Raw genomic sequence first — 23526 nt, forward strand, 5'->3', positions numbered from 1 at the left:
TTATTTCTTACAGTACCGCACCATTTTATTGCTACTCCGCTAACGGAGCCGGAAGGCTTGACGCAGCGCAGCCCGGTTATCTTGTTTTGGAGCGATGAAATTTGCAACGCAGCTTGCATTCAGACCGTCTACGGAAGACGTTACATTCATTCTTTCCGCAACCACCCCAGTTGATTCTTTCACATTTTCTTGAAGCGCTGTTCCAGCTCCACCTCGGGAAGCTTGCTCTGCACCGACTCATGGGCTTCTCCCCGCAGCCTAAATAAAGAAAACCGGTAAAAGAATACAGTGAGTACGTTTGCAAATATCTGTAGCGATGTGTTCTCTACGACAAACACATCGCATCCAATTTTCGACGAACGTGGTAAACCGAAGTGGTAAACCGAGTAATAAGGCAACTCCACCAATAATGTCCCAAGTTTGAACAAGCACTTTAGGAACGGACCTATTGCGTTTTCCATGCTTATCTTTAGCTATTTTACAATGAAACTATCTTTCAACTGATGCTATTGAAACAACTGACTACAATAAATTAAATACACACATAGAAACATTGAAATTGACTACTCGAAACACTCGATTGATTGATTGATATGTGGGGTTTAACGTCCCAAAACCACTATATGATTATGAGAGACGCCGTAGTTGAGGGCTCCGGAAATTTAGACCACCTGGGGTTTTCTAACGTGCACCACTCGAGACACTCGTGCATTTTATGACTGAAGGTGGAACGCAAGCAACTTTGCCCTTCACTGTGGCCTTATCGTTCCCGCCACAACTGCCGAAAAGAAAAACCATGAGTGACTGATCGTATCCTTACCAAATGACGTAATGTCCGACGCAAGCAACTTTGCCCTTCACTGTAGTCTGACCGTTACCCCTACAACTGCCAAAAGTAATGACCACGATTTAGGGGCCGTATCCATACCGAATGACTTAAAAGGGGATGCAAGCAACTTTGCCCTTCAGTGTACTCTTATCGTTCCCCCTACAACTGAGTGACCATATTCTAAGTGAGTAACCATATCCTATGCAAACGCCAGCGTATGTAGGTGCCTTGTTTGGAAACTTGGCAACGGCGAGGCACTGTTCTTCCGTTTCCTGGCAAAAAGAAGTTCCGAATATAGTACAGGATTCGACCGGTACAGCTATGATCATGGTATCAGATTATTGCGACTGAAGTCATACGATGGGCACTCAAGGCACACTTTGACCGTCTCTGTCGGTTTCGTGGTGAGAATCTGTATGAAGTCTAAGGGAGATAACACTGCCCCAGTCCGATGTGTAAAGTTTCGCCTAAGAGCGTGCGAGGGTCGCCATGATGGTAGCGTAAGCGGAGAGCAGATGCATCGGCTGCTTGAATGGTTTTCGCCACCTTGTTTATTTTTTATCTCATGGCGAACGTGACTAATATTCAAGCGCCATTCTGCAAGACGTACATATAGGGTCCTCCAAAAGTTGGCCATACCGCTGTGCCACGTATCTTCATGGCAATGTGGCCTGGTGACTTTTGATGCACCCTGCACGCATCACATCCCACGTTCCTAAACCATAGTCCGCATTAAATCACCTCCCCGCCTCCAACGCCAGCCACCCTGATCATGCATCGCTTGAAGCTGCAATATTGAATTCAGTAACGCCACTTCTAAGCGGCGATGAAGACATGAACTTACATGCGTCTGAGGAAGCAAGCATAGTAAGGGCAAGAATGGCAGTGAGGACAAGAAGAGCGCTTAGGACGCGCATCGTTGTCACAGTGAGGCGTTCTTCTAAAAAATGAAGCGATGGTTGCTGTGTTGTGGGAGTTGCGTCTCTTTTTATACTAAAGCAGACCTTGTCTGCCTTTCAATGCATGTCAAAGATTCATTTATAGGTCTCGCTTGCGGGTTTCTGCGGCTTGGGAAGTCAGTCAGATCATCGAGAGAGAAATATTTGTGATATAATTACGTATTGCTTTGGGGAATGTGCACAAGAGATTAACGCGGTTAGGATTGCTATCAGTGGTAAGGCCTGACATATATCATATCATGAGGTGTACTTGTCACGCAGAAAGTAAAGAATAATGATGCTGAAAAATACACGCATTCCCTTAAGCCACTTAAGGGCACTAGAGGTACAAAAGCTTAAACGATGATTACATGTGCAGAATACGCAATGACTTTGGTAATAAATAACGCACTGCATACAACGGAAAACGAAGCGCACTGCATTCCTGTCACATTGAGATGTGAGCCATCTTGCAGCGTATACATTGTCGATATATTTTTGGCATATCTTCGAGTGAATCATTACAATCACTCTGAATCTTCGAATCAAGAAGAGAATGCTTTCACTGCAAAACGTTAGCCAATTTCTTTACGAAATTCGTCCGTCTTGGTGGTATAGGGCTTAGCCACTCATTCGAGTTGCGGTGGCTTGAATATGACCATGAAAATTGCCTTTAAATGGAAACGATATGCTATAGGCGCATATTCTTACATTTAGGTGTATGCTAATTAACCCGGGTTGTTCAAAATAATCCGCAGCCCTCTACTACGCCGTCTCCTCTAGGCATGCAAACAACCCTTTGTAAAAATTCTGGGAGGAGCTTGTGAATTTTGAATTCAGAATTTATGAATTGTGATTTCTTTTTCTGTCTATAGGTAATATATGTTAAAAACAGAATTTGTTTCGTGCTGGATTATATGCCTTATAAAATCATATATCTCATCAAAACACACACACACACACACATATATATATATACATATATATATATATATATATATATATATATATATATATATATATATATATATATATATATATATATATATATATATATATATATATATATATATATATATATATATATATATATATATATATAAATTCTGGGGGTCCGGTGCAAATATAATTACGAATAAAGGAGCACACTGACGAAAATTCGATAATTGTTTACTCTACGTTTCGGCCGTGGCACGGCCTTCGTCAGGATTAACCAATTCATCAGGATTCCGTTAATCCTGACGAAGGCCGTGCCACGGCCGAAACGTACAGTAAACAATTATCAAATTTTCGTCAGTGTGCTCCTTTATTCTTAATTATATATATATATATATATATATATATATATATATATATATATATATATATACCGGGTGTTCAAAATTAAGCTTTATGATTTTTTTAAAATTAGGCGCTCGAAGGCACGTGAGAACCACTTGTGCAAATAAGTTAAGCGGCCAGGGGGACAGAAAGTTAGATGATAATTATCGCTGTCAGCAGCCCAATTAACTAAAATTTAATAATTAACTTTTTACTGGCTGCGGTAAGTTGGCATGTTTATATTGAAAAAATGTAGGCAGTGGTGTTTGTACACAGTTTCAGTTGGAAGATTTTTTCTAGCACGCCTGTGTTCCGAGATATCCGGCTCCAAAGTTTAATTGTCTTTCGCACGATTACGCATGCAAGAGGGTGAGGGTCCGCGCAAAGCTCCTCCCTAAAGTGACGCATCTGTTGCGTGTGGTGTTTAGTGTGTGAAGAGGGTGGAAGCGTAGGCATAGGTGATAGCAATTACCCTTGCCCTCTTCGGCCGTCGAAATCAAAAATCGAAGAACGCTTGCAACCAGTGTCGTAACACGCAACTGCAGAGCCTCTAACGATAGTGGCAGATACCATGCCGAGATAATGGTGCGAGCGGAGAATCTGGATGCCAGTGCGCGTGCGTAATAATCACTAGAGAAGCATGCGTGGTCGTTGCCTGGGCTACGCGAATAGCGTGACTGCTGATGTCCGAGTACTGTAACTTTTATTGAAACAAGAGCAACAACTCCACCAATAATAACTGAAACAGTTTTATCCTTGCTAACGCATATTTCCTGCTGCTACATAAGCATATTTCGGTCATGCACAAATCTCATCGAAACTCTTCACCTCTCAAGACGTCAATGCCCCAAAAAGTGTTCAAAATGCCTGCCTTCGGCAGCAACGCAAAGCATGAACCGCTGTCGCGTCGACTCGATGACTCGGCGCAGTACTTCTGCAGGAATACTCGCACAGGCAGATGTTATCCTGTCCTTCATGTCATTAACATCGCTGGGCTCTGTTACGTAAACTCGATCTTTAACGTAGCCCCAAAGGAAAAAGTCGAGCGGAGAAAGGTCAGGTGATCTTGGTGGCCAAAACATCGCTCCTGCGCGCCCAATCCACTGTTGTGGAAAACGTCTGTCCAACCAGTTCTTCGCCCTGGTAGAAAAATGTGGTGGTGCTCCATCGTGCTGAAACCATACTTGGCGCAGGTCATTCAGGGAAAGACTGCAGACAAGATCATCAATGACAACACCTAATATTTCTTCTGTGTACATCTTTCCGTTCAAGTTGTCCTCAAAAAAGTGAGGTCCGATGATCCTGTCCCCGAGTATGCCGCACCACACATTCACACTCCAGCGAACTTGATGCTTGTGCTGCCTCAGCCAGTGTGGGTTTTCTTGTGCCCAATAATTTCGGCAAAACCGAGCTTCATCAGTCCAAATTATTCTGTGCAAAAAGTCATTTTCTTGATCAGTTTTGATGAGGCCCCAATTGCAGAAGTCAACTCGCCTTTCAAAGTCCGCCTCATTTAGGTCCTGATGAAGGTAAACGTGATATGGATGGGACTTGTGCTTTCTTAAAACATTTGTGACTGTTCCGATGCTGCGACCGCACTGATCGGCAATCTGTCGGATGCTGAGCTCTGGCATCGAGGTTACGCACGCGACAACGTCGATTTCAAAGTCTTCATCGACGATTGCCTTCCTGGTCCGTCTCGGAAGGTGGACAGAGCCTGTTGTGCAGAAGCGTCGAAACAGGTTTGTGAAAGTGGGCCTTGTTGGAAGGGGACGGTGTGGGTGGCGAGACGCGTAAAGCTCCATTGCTAACGAAGCGTTGCCATTCATTTCAGCCATTGCAAGCACCACGTCTACTTTTACTTTGGTAGAATACCTCACGCCAGAAGCAGCCATATTAGCTCGAAAGGACTCCACGTGGATTTCCTTGGTAGACCTTCAATGCAGAGACGCTGTGCTCTAACCGGAGGCACCCTAGTGCAGGACGGTCCTGCTAACGCGTTCACAAGAAGATGTCTCAGTGTGATCTAAAGTCACGAAAAAACGTCGCGAAAAATGGTCTCCTGTTATCGCGTTCATCAGGATCATGCGTAAGGCTCATGGCGCACCGCGCTGTCACATTTTGATTTCGCCGGCCGAAGAGGGCAAGGGTAATTGCTATCACCTATGCCTACGCTTCCACCCTCTTCACACACTAAACACCACACGCAACAGATGCGTCACTTTAGGGAGGAGCTTTGCGCGGACCCTCACCCTCTTGCATGCGTAATCGTGCGAAAGACAATTAAACTTTGGAGCCGGATATCTCGGAACACAGGCCTGCTAGAAAAAATCTTCCAACTGAAACTGTGTACAAACACCACTGCCTACATTTTTTCAATATAAACATGCCAACTTACCGCAGCCAGTAAAAAGTTAATTATTAAATTTTAGTTAATTGGGCTGCTGACAGCGATAATTATCATCTAACTTTCTGTCCCCCTGGCCGCTTAACTTATTTGCACAAGTGGTTCTCACGTGCCTTCGAGCGCCTAATTTTAAAAAAATCATAAAGCTTAATTTTGAACACCCGGTATATATATATATTTATACAAGTTGGACATACTTACATACATGAACTAAAACTGCATACATGCACTCCTAACTCGTGCAGTTTGCTCTGCAGGTTTAAAACACGTAGTCACGGTTTCACGCGGACCTGACACAGCGAATCTAGTTCGCGCACCACTCGTCGTCAACCACTCACGCCACTGTCGTCGAGATGTTCCGACGTGTCGCCGCGTCTCCTGGATTTGGGAAGGTCCCGGAGTTGCCGTCGCACCACGGCCGTCGCTGGGACAGCTGCTCGCTGTGCGGTGGCTGGTCGGATCCGTGCTCGGCCACGCCCGAGAACAGCCGATAGATCGGCCCAGCTCGCCTCAGCTTCCGTGACTCGGCAACCCACGTAGACGCCGACTCGTCAGCATGTCTTGACCGTGACCACGAGCACCGTCGTCGTCTGGCGTAGCTCGTCGCCCGAAGTCGTCTGCAGTAAGTTTAAAGTTTTTTTCAGAATTGAAGTTTATTCAGAATTGAAATACAAGTGATACAAGTGCATGTGTTATGTACAAATACAGAAGGAGGTCTCAAAGTCGCGCGACTGTGAGTGAGACCTCCTATAAAATCATACATGAGAGATACAACGCAATAGTAAAGAGTGGTAAGGAAAGAAAATTTTAAGGTATACAAAATGTACAGATAAGCACGAAATAGCGAACGTAAGTTATCAAAAATGTACAGCTAAGCATGCAAAAACTAACACGAAAATGCAATAACATTCACTCTGTATAATATCAAGCAATATTACGGTAAGGATAGAAAAATTAGGATATACAAAATGTACAGATAAACACGAAATAGCGAACATAAGTTATACAAGGTGTATCGATGAGCACAAAAAACTAACAGAAAAATGCAATAACATTCAATTCATATAATATCATGCATTAAGAATTTAATAAGTGCGAACGCAAGCCTTTTTTAAACATTTCGAGGGATCTATTTTTGATCTCCAAAGGTAAAGAATTCCACAGGGAAACATAAAAATTTTGTGGTAAACTTGCCATAATTAGTCCTAGGTTTGGGTAAAAGGAAGTTATTAAGCCTTTGCAAAACGAGTCGATGACGCTTGAGGAAACTGACTTGAGTGTAGTAAAGGAATCGGAAGTTTTCCATTCACATATTTGTAAATAAAAATGCCGAGAAAATATTTAGCCAGCTTCTGAACTGATAAAATTCCATGCGAACAAAGTAAGGATGATGCATTGGACATGAAGCCACTGAACGTTATTATTCTCAATGCTTGGTTTAAAAGATGTTGGATGGCTGATAAATGAGTGGCATACGTATTTCCTTATGATGAAATGCAATAGATTATGTTGCTGTGAAAGAAATCGTAGTAAAGTGACAACAATATTTCAAAACGAAAGAACGAGCAAACTTTTAGAAATATTCGAATAGCATATGCGGCTTTCCGCGTAAGCTCTAAACATGTGAATTAAACTTTAAATGTTCATCTAATTTGACCCCGAGAAACATTGTACTAGAGGTAGAATGAATTTGAGTATCGCTTACGAAGACAGAGGGGTTCCTAGGTATAATTCGATTAGGTGACGAAAATACAACGAAGTTTGACTTTTTAGCATTTATGTTTAATTTATTCTTATTGAACCATTTAACGATATTTATCAGGTCGATATTTAGTTTAAACAACATCGAGTCAACGTCTTTATCTGTAGTTAATATAGTGGTATCATCCGCATAGAGTATACAGGACGAATATGATAGACATTGAGGGAGATTGTTTATATAAATTAAAAATAAAAGCGGGCCCAAAATTGAACCTTGTGGAACGCCGATGCTTATGGTTTTAGGGTTGGAAAACGTACCGGACACATATACCACCTGTTCTTGATCACGCAGATAGTTACGAATTAGTTCTAGTGGGACGCCAGATACACCAATTGATTCTAGTTTCTGAAATAAAATGTCTTGCGAAATAGAATCAAATGCTTTTGAAAGGTCAAGAAAAACGCCTCCAACAACACTACCGCTGTCAATAGCATATTTAATTTCCTCTGTTAGCGATATCATGGCGAGTTCAGTTGAGTAACCGGGCCTGAAACCGAACTGTTTGTTAAAAGGAATGTGAAACTTGTCTAGATATCACTGTAAACGTCCCACAAAAAGCTTTTTTATGACCTTACTAAAGAATGAAATAATTGCTATAGGCCGGTAAATGTAGATTAAACGCTTGTCGCCTTTTTTAAAAACGGGAATAGTTTTTGCTTTTTTCAGAGATGTAGGGAAGAACCCAGTTCCAAATACAAGATTTAAATTACGACATAATGCATCACAGATTAAATGAGCTATCAGTTTCATGTCGGCAGCAAAGAACTTATCGAGACCAGCGCTTGTATTCCTAATACTATTGATAACGGTGAACACTTCCTCGGGTGACGTCGGATAAAGGAAGAATGAATGTGGTAATCGTGAACAAGTGTGTTCGAGGGGTGCTGTCGACTGAGGAATAACAATGCCGAATGAGTCATTGAAAGAGTTCGCTATATCAGATGGGTTATCGATCACACTTTTTTCTGAGTGAATCAAGGTTATATCTGAATGTACCGCAGTTCTACCAAGAAAATTGTTTACAGTTTTCCACTGTTGTTTAACGTCATTTCCGGTTCGCTTTATTTTATCTTCGAAATACATTCATTTAGCGGCTTTAAGTAACTTTCCTAATGTGTTTGAATATTCTTTATAGTGCTTTTGAAGGTGAACATTGCAAGGGCACTTTTTCGTCTTTTTGTATAAGTTATCTTTTTTCCGCAGACATTTTAACAGGTTATGTGTCAACCACGGATTAATTGGGACAAGGTACTTTGTTCTGCTTACTACTAATGGTGAAGCGGCTGTGACTGCATTTGAAATGATAGAGGAAAATTGTTGGTAGGCCATTTCAGCATTATTGCATTTCTTAACTGCCGACCAATCACACTGCCCGATGATGTTAATGAATGATGCAGTATTGAAGATATTCTTGAAGCATCGAATTATTTTATTATTATTGGAGATGCCTATGCTTGCATAAATGGGATAATGATCTGTGACAGGCACCTCGATGACAGCTGCTTCAGGAGGACTAATGAGGTTAGACAAAATGTGATCTATAATAGTGCCATTGCCATGAAGTGGAACACGAGTTGGTGCAGTGATGAGGCACTCGTAGCCATACCCACTGAAGCAGGAAATGTATTCAGAAACATTTGCGTTGGTGTCATCAAGAAGATTGATATTCATATCTCCTAAAATAATCACCCGTTTTCCTTCTAATGACAGAGTTTTCAACGCCTCTCCTAAAGCTACGCAGAACTCCACGACAGATGACGACGGAGAGCGATGTATGCAGGCAACAACTAAATTCTTACTATCTTGCGAAAATTGTGGTTCATGACGAGTCGTGACAGGTTGCGCGCCGTGACGGGCCGGTAGCCGCCACAACCCTCGTTCTACCACTGCTGCCCTGCTGCTTCGGTATCTCCTCACGCGCCCGCTCACGAGCGGGATATATATATATATATATATATATATATATATATATATATATATATATATATATATATATATATATATATATATATATATATATATATATATATATATATATATATATATTGTTAAGGCGTTTACTAGCCGGCAACGAGCGAGAATATGTAATGGCGACAGTCACAGCCAAGCACGGGCTCCCAGCGCGAGCGGCGTCCTTGTTGGGTAGCCCCACTAGAAGGTACTCAAGAGTTCGACCCATTTCAGCGTTCGGAGGCTTCGCTACAATTACCCCGGGGTCGAAGAGGGAGCCGCCTGGCGACCTAACAGCTCGTTACTATGAGCGGGTCATAATAAGCCTTCAGGCGCTCCACGTTGACGATGTCTCGCCCACGGCGGCGCATGTCCGAAGATTGTTCAACGGGTTCGATGAGATAGTTGACGGGTGAGGTGCGCTCGATGACACGGTAGGGGCCTTCGTATTTTGGACGTAGCTTGGAAGAGGGGCCAGCTGCAGATGTCGGGATCGAGAGCCATACAAGCGCACCAGGAAGGAACGTGGGCTCAGAAGTGGTGGAGCCATCACGAATACTCTTCTGCCGCTCTTGCTCTTGCGTTGTAAAAGTCTTGGCAAGCTCGCGACACTCTTGAGCAAGCCTGGCTGTCTCGGAAATCGGTGTACACTCAGATGGATCCGGCGTGTACGGGAGTATCGTGTCCATGGTGTGCGACGGGTGCCTTCCGTACAGCAAGTAGAAAGGTGAAAAACCAGTCGTGCTCTGAGGGGCGGTGTTGTAGGCGTAGGTGACGAAAGGCAGTATATTATCCCAATTAGTGTGGTTGGCAGCGACGTACATAGAAAGCATGTCGCCGAGGGTGCGGTTAAAGCGTTCGGTGAGGCCATTCGTCTGTGGGTGGTAAGCAGTAGTTTTGCGGTGGACAGAATGGCACTCCGTCAGAATGGCTTCGACGACTTCCGACAAGAAGACACGGCCTCGATCGCTGAGAAGCTCTTGGGGTGGTCCGTGGCGCAGTATAAATCGATGCAGCAGGAAGGACGCAACATCGCGCGCAGTAGCCGCAGGGAGAGCGGCGGTTTCGGCGTATCGCGTTAAATGATCAACGGCAACGATGGCCCAGCGGTTACCAGCCGACGTCAGAGGAAGTGGTCCGTACAAATCGATACCTACGCGCCCAAAGGGACGGTCAGGGCAAGGTAACGGTTGCAGACCGGCGTGCGACATGTGGACTGACGGTTTACGGCGTTGGCAAGTGAGGCAAGAGCGAACGAACTGCTGCACATAGCGGTACATGCCGCGCCAAAAGTAGCGTTGTCGAATGCGATGGTAGGTCTTGAATACCCCAGAGTGCGCGCATTGCGGATCTGAATGGAAGGATTCACATATTTCTGACCGCAGACTGCGGTGTATCACGAGTAACCACTGCCGGCCGTCGGCGTCGTAATTGCGTCGGTGTAGAAGGCCGTCACGGATGGTGAAATGGCGAGCTTGACGACGCAAGGCACGCGTGGATGGCGTTGCGGATGGATCAGAGAGCATGTCGATGAGCGTGCCGATCCAATTATCCTTTCGCTGTTCGGTAGCGATGATGTCAACATCAATGGCATAAACAGCAGCCGCGGATACTGAGCAGAGCACATCACCTTCAGGCAGAGGGGAGCGCGAGAGGGCGTCGGCGTCAGCATGCTGGCGTCCGTTGCGGTACAGCACGCGGATGTCGTAGTCTTGTAAGCGAAGAGCCCAACGGGCGAGACGGCCTGAGGGATCCTTCAATGAAGAAAGCCAGCATAGTGCATGATGGTCGGTGACGACATCGAATGGGCGACCATACAAATAAGGTCGAAACTTTGTAAGAGCCCAGACGATCGCCAGGCACTCTTTCTCCGTGACGGTGTAGTTTTTCTCGGCTCTCGTGAGCGTACGGCTTGCATATGCTACGACATATTCAGGGAATCCGGGTTTTCGCTGCGCCAGGACAGCGCCGAGGCCTACGCCGCTGGCGTCTGTGTGCACCTCCGTTGGGGCTGTAGGGTCGTAGTGGCGTAGAATGGGAGGCGACGTCAACAAATGGCGGAGCTTCGCGAACGCGTCGTCGCACTCGGATGACCATGAATTGAAGGGCCCGTTACTTCCAAGGAGCTTCGTCAGCGGTGATATGATCGTGGCAAAATTTCGTATGAAGCGTCGGAAGTAGGAGCACAGGCCCACGAAACTACGCAGTTCTTTGACAGATGCAGGTTTGGGGAATTCGGCCACGGCCTGAAGCTTGGCAGGATCAGGAAGAATGCCGTCTTTGGACACGACGTACCCCAGTATGGTGAGTTGCCGTGCTGCAAAGCGGCACTTTTTCAGATTTAGTTGCAAGCCGGCATTGCTCACACGTGCGAAAACTTCTTTCAGACGTTGGAGATGCGTGGAGAAATCCGGAGCAAAGACAATGACATCGTCGAGGTAACACAAGCACGTGTACCATTTCAAGTTGCGCAGAACGGTGTCCATCATGCGCTCAAAGGTCGCAGGTGCATTACATAGACCAAACGGCATGACGTTGAACTCGTACAAGCCGTCTGGCGTGATGAAGGCGGTCTTTGGTCGAGCGTCGTCAGCCAAGGGTACTTGCCAGTACCCCGAGCGCAGATCGAGAGAAGAAAAAAAATCGGCTCCATGAAGGCTGTCAATCGCGTCATCGATGCGTGGCAGTGGATAAACATCCTTGCGAGTGATCTTATTGAGCCGTCTGTAGTCCACACAGAACCGCACAGAACCGTCTTTCTTCGCAACAAGAACAACAGGAGACGCCCATGGACTGTCCGAGGGCCGAATAACATCGCGTCGGAGCATATCGTCAACCTGATCATTAATTACTCGACGTTCAGCAGGCGACACGCGATATGGACGTTGCCGTAAAGGTGGATGGGCACCAGTGTCGATGCGATGCGTAACAACGGACGTGCGACCGAGAGAACTTCGCCCGACATCGAAAGAAGAACGATATTCTTGCAACAGGTCCAGAAGTTGGGAACGCTGTACGGCCGTAAGGTTGTTAGCGATGGAGGGGCCAAATACATCAGCAGATGACGAATCAGAAGTGGAAACAGCATTGATGGTACACGACCTGGGACCGCGCGTGTCATCGGGTACGTCCAGGACTTGTGCGTCGTCGACTGGTTCCACTCTGCCGAGACATTCCCCTCGAAGCAAGGTAACAGCATACGGGGACGGGTTGGTTACAAAAATAGCAGTGTTGCCCTGGTTGACCTGCACGGTCGCGAAAGGTACCAGCAACCCTCTCCTGCTGCAAGCGCGGTCAGATGGCGAAACAAGTCCAATGGTGTCGGAGAGACCAGCGCAGTAGACAGACACAGCCGTCGTCGAGTTTGGAGGCACTGTTGTATCGTCTTTCGTAAGAATCTTGCTCAGTGTCGGGGGACTGTCTTCTGGCGTCAAATGCGAGAAGGGTGAGAGCTCAATTTCGGCGGCGGCACAATGGATGACGGCGTCATGGCGGGAGAGAAAGTCCCACCCCAGGATGACGTCATGAGAGCATGCCTGAATGACGATGAACTGGGCGACATACAGAACGTCCTGGATGACAACGCGAGCTGTGCACCCTGCTGTAGGATAAATGCGGTGCAAACTTGCAGTACGGAGGGATAACCCAGAAAGTGGCGTCGTCACTTTTCGAAGTAAGCGGCAGAGTTTTTCGTCCATAACTGATACGGCAGCTCCAGTGTCAATAAGCGCCGATGCACAAACACCGTCCACAAACACGTCAATGACATTCGAGGGGCTGCTCTGAGGGCTTTCACATTGCGATAGCGTCGCAGTCCTTGCCTCTGGGACTGCGACGACTAGTTTTCCCGCTCATGAGCTGCCGCACTTGGCCGCATGGGGGACAGGGAACGACGTCGTGGAGACGGCGATCGTCGAGATGGACCTGGGCGAGATCGAGGTGGCATAGACGGCGGTTCTTCGCGATAAGGACGGCTGAGTTGGCCAGCAACAGGTGAAGAAATTGGAGCCGGCTGTACGCGATGGCAATAACGGGCCACGTGACCGGCGTAACCGCACGCAAAGCAGATGGGCCGGTTGTCGGGTGTGCGCCATCTGTTCACCGGGGTAGGTCTCACCCACGTCGCAAGGGCTGATGGACGGAACGGTGGCTGCATGGTGGACTGAAGCTGAGGCTGAGGGGTTACGTCAACATACGTAGCGGGAACACCCGCTGCAAAGGACGGAGGTCGAGCGGCAGCTTCGGCGTAAGTCAGAGGGGTGGTTGCTGGAACGACTTGGGGCGGCCTGGCGACCACTTGCGCGTAACTCAGGGGCGCAGGAGCCGGAGGCTGTGGGGGGTGGTACGCAGGCATTACCTCCGCTATCTCCTGTTCAATCGCTCGACGGATGGGAGGGAGAAGGGTAGTAGGCGATTGTTGAACAGTCGGTTGGTGGGCGAAGGGCAGGAGCGAGAACTGACGTGCGATTTCCTCACGGATGAAGGACTTTAGTTCTGCCATCAACGCCACTTGGTCCCAACTGGCCTCCAAGCCAGCAAGCGTTGCAGCTCGTGGTGGGGAGCGTCGGGTCATCGAACGCTGCCGGCGGAGCTCCTCGTAGCTCTGGCACAGTGTGATGACCTCAGCCACTGTGCCGGGGTTTTTGGCGAGCAGCATCGTGAAGGCATCATCGTCAATGCCTTTCATGATGTTCCGGATCTTTTCAGACTCGGACATGGTGGGATTAGATTTGTTGGATAGGTCCAGGACGTCTTCAATATAGCTCGTGAATGACTCACCAGCCTCCTGAGCACGTTCACGCAAGCGCTGCTCGGCTTGCAGCTTGCGAACAGCAGGGCGGCCGAAGACGTTGATGATTGCGGTCTTGAAATCGGACCAGGTGGCAAAATCGGACGCGTGGTTGTTATACCACAAACTGGCAACACCCGTAAGGTAGAATACCAAGTTGGTCAGCTTGCCGTCCTCGTCCCATTTGTTGGGGACGCTCACGCGCTCGTAAATAGCGAGCCAGTCCTCCACGTCAGTGCCATCAGCGCCAGTGAAGATGGGTGGATCGCGGATTCTGGGGACACCGGGACAAGGGGGTGGCATTGGAGGAGGCGTTTGCTGAGAAGCGTCGTGGTACATAGTAGATGGCAGGGTACGTGATCGTAGCTCCAAAGGCATAGACAGGGATCGCAGCACCTCCACCAAATTGTTAAGGCGTTTACTAGCCGGCAACGAGCGAGAATATGTAATGGCGACAGTCACAGCCAAGCACGGGCTCCCAGCGCGAGCGGCGTCCTTGTTGGGTAGCCCCACTAGAAGGTACTCAAGAGTTCGACCCATTTCAGCGTTCGGAGGCTTCGCTACAATATATATATATATATATATATATATATATATATATATATATATATATATATATATATATATATATATATATATATATATATATATATATATATATATAACCCCGTGTTTGAAGGACGTAACCAGAAAGTACATATTAATCCCTAAATAGCAGCCCTGAGGTTTCAGCGGTGTCTTTAAAACCCCTATGGTATCAAGTGTTTCCACGAGCTCGACTGTCGCCACTTTTCGACTGTACAGTGACAATTCGCATTTCCTACATCTTGGCTCAAAAAGCCGGCATGGCGTGTGTTTTGTTCGAGGAGGCTTTTCAAGTTGGGCTTCAGCTTCTTCAGAGGCGAAGCTACTCTTACCCCCGTATTCAGAAACGCTCCTCGACTCGAATTCCATCCTTCACTTGACTGAGTTGAGCATTGCGCCGCTGCTCGACTGAAATTGACGCTGCACTTCTCAAGAATCGCCGCAGAATATTGCCGATATGCAGTGACTTGTTCTGCCAAGAGATGGCGCTCCCATCGACTTTGTCAAGTCGAGGAGACTTCTTGAGTGAAGGAGCGTTTGTGAATACGGGGTTTACTCTAACCACGGCCGGACTGAAGGAGCGGCACGCGCGCACTCTCTTCACTAGTCACGCGTAACCGAGACAAGAAAAGGCGAGAAAGAAAAGAAGGCGAGAGAAACGAATGTCCATTTCTCGTCTCGTTTCCTAGATAGCATCATGCATGCTTATCACTCACCGTGAATGACGTTGAAGTATTACCATTAATACGATTTCACGCGGAGTGCAACAGCACGTCGTTGGAGGCTTCGGGCAGGGGTGGCCCTTACACCGGCTGTTATATCGTCATGGAACTGGTCACATTTACGAGTTGGCGATACGTGTCCGTATTTTCCTACTCCTGCGATGCAAGCAGATACATACCACCTTTTATCGACGTGTAAAGGGTTGCAGCCAGAACGCTCCCGTCATCTCGCTCAAGCCGGCCTTCGCTACAGCGACACGGCCAGTTACAATTGCTGGATACATAATCACAGACTCCACAAGACACTAGTTCACTTCATACACAACACCGGCCTAACAGCACACATTTAACACAAAAATATTATGCCTTAAAAACAAGTCTTTATTGCAATAAAAAAAATAAAAACAGCCCGTCGCAGACAGTTTGCTGTTACTTGAATGCCTTTTGGTGATTCGTTTCCGTGACAGTTGGAATCAACGCAACAACTTTCGCTAACGTGAAAGAAATCAGTATTTAGCATATGCATAGTATGAACGAACACGATGAGAAGGCTTCTACAATGTATATGACTATTCGAAGGCATCAACACTGAGTTTCTTGTTTTGTTTTGTCGAACGCGAACATCGCCCAACAGAAAATGACCGTGCGTAGTTAAGCGCACTTTAAATCGGCTCAATAATGTTGTGTAACTCTAAGTCACTTTAAAATTATATTCACCCTTACCTTTCTCACGTGCAGAAACCCATGGTACTCAATGGCTCCATCGACTTCAATATTTTCTGTAGCATTTGTAATACCATACTCATATCAATGTCACCACCAAAAAATCGATGCGTAAACGTGAAAAAATAATAAAAGTTACATTGCATTAACACCGTCTACAATATGAGTATTGACGAAAGTGCCAAACTGAAAAAGACAGTCTCGCAAGGTTATCTGCGATATAATGCAAGATGAGCTAAATTAACTCCTGTCGTAAGTCAAGAAGCGAACTTACCTTCCATTGGCATCAGGCCCTGGGCCTCACGGCTGGTTCCCGTATAGCTCTGATTGATCTTTGACTGCTTGAATCGTCGAAACTACTTTTTATTGAGATTTCCGCTCTTTGCCACTTTGTCTTGGTGTCATTGTTTCATGAGTCGTTCGACATCCCTCTCGGACACCTCTCGTGCATGTCTTATCAGCAGCGGAAACAATTTTTCAGGGGGGGGGGGGGGAGTTCATCATACCTTTGACACATGTTCGTTGTATCATGCGCATGTTCCTGCACATACAAATACGTGTGCTTATTTTTATATACATTTCATTGTTCAACCTAAGAGATTTGCTTATTGAGCTCAATAACAAAAGGTTCTCATTTAATCAATGTAGGCTATAGAGAAATTTTCTTTGATATTCATATATTGCTAATCCAGTAGGAACTAACTCATCTAATTTTTTTCTCAAGGATACTTTACAAAGAAATCAATATCTCTGTTAATTTTCTTTTCGACAGTATTTATATATATGCATTTGTTTTTTTGCTAAGCTACCCGATTCTCGGCAGATCCATCGGGGCGAATGTGAGCCACAAGTTTAGAATCTACATCTACATCTACAATAAATCATTAGTGATATCGGCAGTAGATGCGGAAGGGGGTGGTAAATGCAGTCGACGCTTGCAGGAAGCTGATTAAGATGATGAAGTTCGTAGGAACAAAAGAAAATCAGCTATCGCAAGACAAGCTCAACTGGAAATCACAGGGAGAGTTCTAGTCCTGTAGTGGATATAGAACACTGTAATGTTGAGGAAACAGATCAGTCACAAATGATGGTAAAGAAACAGATCAGTCGTAGTGTCGGTGGGCTATTTCACGCTATGATCAGGTGCATGTTTTAAGGCTTGTGCATGACATTGTAGGAGTCATTTGGACGCTAAATAAGGTTTCAATGTACGGGCAATTATAAGAATAGGGATCAATATTCTATTAGCCGGTAAGAAGGTATATTAGCAGGATACTCCATTGTGCATCAAGAGATCCCCGAAAGGAAGGTAATCATTCCTTTGAATGTGTTACAAATTAACAATTAGTTGCTGTCGTTGCTACTGTACATGGAACGCAGTTGTGTTCACACGTGGTCTACCATACTCATACGTCTCTCGAACAGACGTCGATACCTTGGCATGCATCCGCGCCAACATCTTAAAATGAATGTTCTTTCAAGAAACTTTCAGCCAACACCGATGCACTGCACATATCACCAGTGTTGCCAGCCTGTTATAGTTGCTGCTCAAAGAGCTGCGCACTCAAGTGGTAGCTACATGTGGTATACAAGTGGTAGCAGTCGCTTTGCGACCAATGGGACCATTTGTAGCCCGTGGCTTTGCGACTAAACAGGTCCCTTGACCGGTGATAGTAGTGGGTGTGAACGAGCCTTTACGGAGACAAGGCTTCATGAGTTAGACTCCCCACGCATTAGAGATTGCTATATTGTGTTGGCAAGCTATCCCGCTTGAAGCTCCCCTGCATCGTACGTCGGCGTCTCGCGTTGCTGCACCGCGACATCGTTTTCGTGCGTCACGGGGATGTACCCTGGCTCCGCTCTGCCGCCTCCGTTGCCATTAACGCAACAACGGATCGTCAGCATCTGTCCTTCGAGAATCTTCCACACGACCTTTCTCGGCATTCACGTTTTCTGGACGAATGGCTGCAAGAATTACACCGCAGTAACCGTTCTGCAACCATGATTGCTATCCTGAAGGCCATAGGCTTGCATGTAGGGGGAGATGAAGGGTGCCTTGCCAATTCCGCTTCGTGCCTTTCATTAGTCGGACCTCTCACTTCATTTTTTAATGCACATGGATGTGTGTGCACATGTTTTTTAACACGAAAGTGTTCTATGCCGTGGTTCGTAAAGACTTCAGTGACGTATTTTCGTCACGGAAATGACGTAGAAGAAATACACACTGCCAAAAGACAAAAAGTTTTGTTGTTGAACTCACCAAATCTCGGTTTGGGACAAGATTCCGGGCACGCTATCCACTGCGCCCCGGTCTTTCATTTACGACCAGAAGAGTTTTTTTAACCAATAATCATGAACGTTAGCCGTCGGAAAGGCGATGTATTACTAAGCGTCAACGTGAACGCATCCACGTTAAAAGCTGCTAAAGATTTCAAACACCAATAGATATTGTGCACGCTTACATATGTCAATGCGCATTAAACATTCAACTACTCAGCAGGGACACGTTTTGCTTTCGTGTTATACCGAATCATATGACGGAGGAATCAGCCATATTTATAAAAAAAGATAGCAGCCATCAAGGGCCCGTGACGTTGCATTCTAAGATCTGTTTACTTCTCATCTTTACCCTATCCATGAAGCAGTGGCGTAGGCAGGGAGTGCGCACCAGACCCCTGCCCCCACCCTCCACCGCCACCGACATTTTCACTGCCATGAGATAGAGACCACAAAATGACTGTTTACCACACTTACCCACATCCGATCAAGAGCGTGCCACTCCTCCTCCTCCGCGCGCTTCCACTTACTGCCCTGAAAGCCGGCACTAATGGCAGATCTTTGTGAGAATAACGTCATTGATTCATCTTCTGCTCCGATTGTCTTTCAGACTCGACCGATGAAAAGGAAAGGGCGGGGCTCTAGTGATACTGTTACAAGCTGCCACTCTAGCGTCGCCAGCGCGAAGTCGGCGACGGGAATGACAGCAGGTTGGTTCGTTCCGTACGCAAGCAGAGACAGTGAAAAGATCAGAGACGTGGGCAAACAAAACTACTTTACTCTAGTGATATTGCAGCACACGGGATCTGATACAACACTTCAATACAACTAACAAAATACATCGACACTTGATACAACTAAAGAAATATATAACAGAAACAATAAATCAGCTTACGAGAGAGAACTATTACAACTACACCAACTAACAAAAATAGAACGACGGAGGAGAAAGTTCGAAGATATAAACAGGTGAAGGCATACGTGTGATGACCGGCAGCGTTGTGTCCCCGACGATCGGATGCGAGAAGTCGAAGAGAGTTCTGGCACGACTGCGATGTCGGCGGTGTTGCAACGCTGGTGGCTCCGGGAGGCTAGTGCTTGCAGGTGACTTCGAGCAGGTTGAGCTAACTCGAGGCGAAGTCCCGATGTCTACGTTGCAGACGTTAATATCGCGTCACAACTAGACGAACGGCTAAATTTAGGTGGCCAGCCGATACAGAGGCACACTAAACACTTCTAGAAGAGATGCTTGTTGATCTGTTTCTACATCATCTTTGTCAGCGACTAGTCTGGCTAGCAGGGCAAAATCCTGCGCTTAAATCCCCCTCGTGTCTCCTCGTTCTCTTCCTTGGGGACAAGAGACCTCTACATGGGTCCAATCATGCGCGTTTCATTAATGGAAACTCCACCCCAAAAATATTTTGACCCCACCCCTTTTTAATTGGGAGAGGGCCCGCAACTAGCGAGAGTGACAACCTGTCGGGTTGTTGTCATACGGCTTGGCCACTAGAGCGTTTCCCACGCTTTTCTCCTAGGGAACGGTCAAACGTTTGGCTCTCAGCCGGGCGTTTTGTAGTCTCATCCTTGTTCGGGGTATACCGCGGCCTTCTACGACCTTGCAGACGTCGCCACAGTTACAAAAGGATTAACTGTCGGCGGCGACGTTCTAAGAAGAGCACCCCGTTTTGCCCTCCTCAGATCCCTTTCATGCGCCGCCGTTTCTCACGGTCAGTCGGGGAGTACGGCGCCCGTTAATTGCCGTGACGCGGTGTCGCTAAAAATAGCCGTCCGTGACAGATACTTTTTCCAGTTTGACACAACCTTCTTTGCGGCACTGGAGTATAAGTAGGACCTGATCAGCTCTTCGCGTCACAAATTTATTCACCCACTCCCCAGTACTGACGTGTACCTCTTCAGTTTTTGAGTACACTGTTGTTCCATACGTAACGGTTGCGTTTTCAATAAACTGAGCTTTCTACACGCACACGTATTGGGCTATGTTGTTGAAGGCGCCTGTGCTGTGACCTCTTGGAGAACCAATTGAGACAGCGTGGTTGGTTAATCACGGCTTCTAGTATGTTCATTTCAATGAACTGTTGTGATTAAGTGTTTGGAGCACACACGCTCCGGATATTGTTGGTCAATAAATGGGACCCCACAGTGAAGTGCATCCAGACTGTAACAAGGGCACCGGGGCATGAGATCGTCACTGGGAACTTGCATGCAGATGAGGTAGCTCGAGGATTTACCAACCACCAAGCCAACCTAGATTTTGCAGTAGAGGACCCTATTGCCCTAGACCCTTGCTATGCAACAATCCTTAAATATTGTACGGAAAAAATACAGATCTATGCTCCTGCACACGGCAAGCTCAGCGTTGCGGAAGCGACCGTGCTACGAAGGCTACAAACGAACACTTACATGAATCTGTACACTCTCCACCTGGTCTGCTCCACGGCGCACAGAGACATCTTTCCCGAGCCCCACCGACACTTTTTTCATATCACCTGGGAGTGTGCAGAGCACGGGGAAGAGCACGACACAAATGGCACATGAGATGAATAGGAGGCGCTGCTGTCTAGCTCGGCCCTAGAAGATAAGCCAGGACTGATCCGAAGAGCTGAAGGGCTGGCTAGTACAAGTGGGGCCTTGGAATAAGGGCACCACCCAGACCGGCAGACAGTGATATTAACCCTTATGTTACCTACGGCGCCCTGAGGTTCTGGCCTGTCTGGTATTTGTACATATTAAAGTTGTTCTCTTCCTCTTCTAGAGTCTTGTCTATCTGTCTCTGATGTTTCGCGCTGGCTTTTTATTGTCACGGCGAATCAGGGCGGCAAGTCACACAGTACCTTGACATACGATTAGTATTACGAAGTGTTCGTTAGTTTTGAGTCGGATCGAGTTAAGCGATGGTCGAGGAGCAAACTTATGCGCCTTGAGAAATGCCCGCTCAGCTAACACACGGAAAGAGAGAAAGAGAATGAACGGTCCTGCAGATGTGATGAAGCGTGCAAACCTGGGCAAGTTGGTAGGACATAATTGAATACACTAACAGCGCAACTTAAAAGTAGTTTCAGTGTAACTACGGAAGCGAAGAAACAAGGACATTCAGTTAGATCCTGCAGAGGCGATTAAGGTTACCATGACCATATGGAAAGGCTGTAGGACTGTATGCGCAAGCCATAACGATGACAACAATGTAACGAAAGAACTATTATAAAGTACGCGAATAAAAAGAACAGCATCAATGAATGAACATAATGCTCACTGAGTTATCACAAGTAGCTAAACAAGCAGATAAAAAAACCACACCGAAGTTACCGGTTTTACTTTTACTTAGTGACGTCACCTACAGACACAAGCGCAGCAGTCAAAGCTAAATTCGAAAAGAGAGATATTCGGCTTGTTTCTCATTCATGAGAACACCATGTCAACCTCTAAGATGCGAATGAAAACCGAACTTCAGAGAAATGAGCAGCCTTGCCGGTCGAAGTATACATGCAGTTCCACCGTTACTTTGTGTTTCTCAGCAGACGTATTTCGAGCGTACGTTACCTATGGCTCTACAAGAATGCGTGAGAAAGGCCGTGGCACTGACCGTGATACGGTGACACTCAAGTGAACTGCTCCAGCAACAATTCAACCTGATGCCGCACAAACAAGAAAACAAATACCAGGAAAACAATGTCAACAACGCTTCTAACGCTGAGCGCGGAAGAGAAACACCTGACAACGAGCCTAATTACAGACACAGGTGCTCCTGCTCCAGGCTCGCGGTCATTGCCACAGACGCAGTTCTGCGTTTAGTCACAGCCATGCCACGCTAAGGAAAGGTCGTGTGTTGTGCTAATTGGCATTAAAAAGAAAGCACCAGCTTTAACGGTGGTTGGACGAACATCGCGAAGATGACTTAAGAAACAAGTAGGGTAAAAAAAAATCTGCCGATCAAACCATTCTGATGCACTGTAGTCACCTATACGCTACATTGTTGGGCGCATTGGAAACCAGTAGGTATACTGTATTTAGGCGCGATTTAAGACGCTCCAAAACGCATTCATTAACCATCTATGAGTGCAAAATTTCGTCGTAGACGTACGCAACAACAGCTTTGTGTTTTAGTTGGCTTCCCACAAGAACGAGACATGCGCGAGGTTACTCAAAGTAATCAAGCACTATTTTTGACGTGGTCAGGACAGCGGAGTTGGCAAGACAGTTGCTGCGTGTGCTTCTTTATAAATATCGATCTGACTCCTAGAGTCTATGCTGATGCAGGACCTGTCACACTGCCTTTAACACTGCCCAACAGCTCAGCAATCCAACTATTATCCACCCCCCTTCTCTTTCCAGGTCTGACAGCCTTTCTTTCACTGCTGTCAAATGACTGGTAAGATATATAGTCTATTGTGTGCGACGTGCGATGTTGTCCGGCAACCATCACAGCCATTTCACACGAATATATGGGACCTGTGTGCTAATGGAGGTGTGTATCTTTCTAATACTGTGCATGGAGACATCCGAAATTCCAGAATAAAAACAGTGCCCCTCCCCCCTTTACCCGTATGGGATGCTTGTGGTCAGACCTTACACTATGTGTCAGTGAATGACTGCTAATAAGTTTTTCCTTCGTAAAGACACGCAACTGTTCGTCAGATAGCTCCCATTTGTTCACTGATTGAAATACAGAAATTAAGAGATAAATGACTGGTACACCTGTCAAAATAAGAAAAAAAAAACAGTTGTGGCCGCCGGCGGAGACAAAACGAACAATCCCTAATTGGGATTGGCAGTATATGTAAATAAATAAATAAATAAATAAATAAATAAATAAATAAATATATATATACGAGTGACTACATTACAGTGCAGCAAGAATATAACTTCTCTGGCACAAACGATACGAAAGAACGAAAGAAGAGGTGCGAAAAGAAACACTCTGGCACCAAACTAACAACTGTTCACAAAAGTTTTACTGAAGTTTTTTTTTTTTTGCAGTGACCCTCGATAATATTTCCTCGCTCCACATCAACGACGCGTCCCCCCATTAGTACTCATTTACATCGTTCGTTTCTCCGTCGTTGCGGAAGCGTGTACACGGGGTGAACAGACTCCCAAAACCGAACCTATTAGCGCTAATCAAAAGCGCTCGCGCCCCGTCCTACATAACGTGCGAAAGCGCACCCCACGAATTACCGCCGTCCAAAGGAGCAAGGGGGGCCTTTCG

General features: G+C 46.3%; 1 protein-coding gene across 3 annotated transcripts in view; it reads right to left on the reverse strand.

The window, feature by feature from the left end:
• The window catches only part of LOC142769025 (uncharacterized), a 23719-nt gene continuing 193 nt past the window's right edge, over positions 1-23526 (reverse strand). Inside the window, exons 1-3 of one of the 3 annotated variants that reach the window (XM_075871810.1) lie at positions 15297-15510; positions 5833-6111; positions 1-258 (exon numbers count right to left, since the gene is read on the reverse strand). In XM_075871810.1, the coding sequence (XP_075727925.1) occupies positions 180-258; positions 5833-6111; positions 15297-15322 (384 nt within the window). In that variant the 5' untranslated portion in view covers positions 15323-15510 and the 3' untranslated portion in view covers positions 1-179. Of the gene's footprint in view, positions 259-1673; positions 1824-5832; positions 6112-15296; positions 15511-23526 lie in introns of those variants that run through there. The other 2 variants (XR_012885610.1, XR_012885609.1) reach the window with 2 other exon arrangements.

Source organism: Rhipicephalus microplus, chromosome 8, assembly GCF_043290135.1.
Source record: "Rhipicephalus microplus isolate Deutch F79 chromosome 8, USDA_Rmic, whole genome shotgun sequence".
NCBI classification, from domain to species: Eukaryota; Metazoa; Arthropoda; class Arachnida; order Ixodida; family Ixodidae; genus Rhipicephalus; species Rhipicephalus microplus.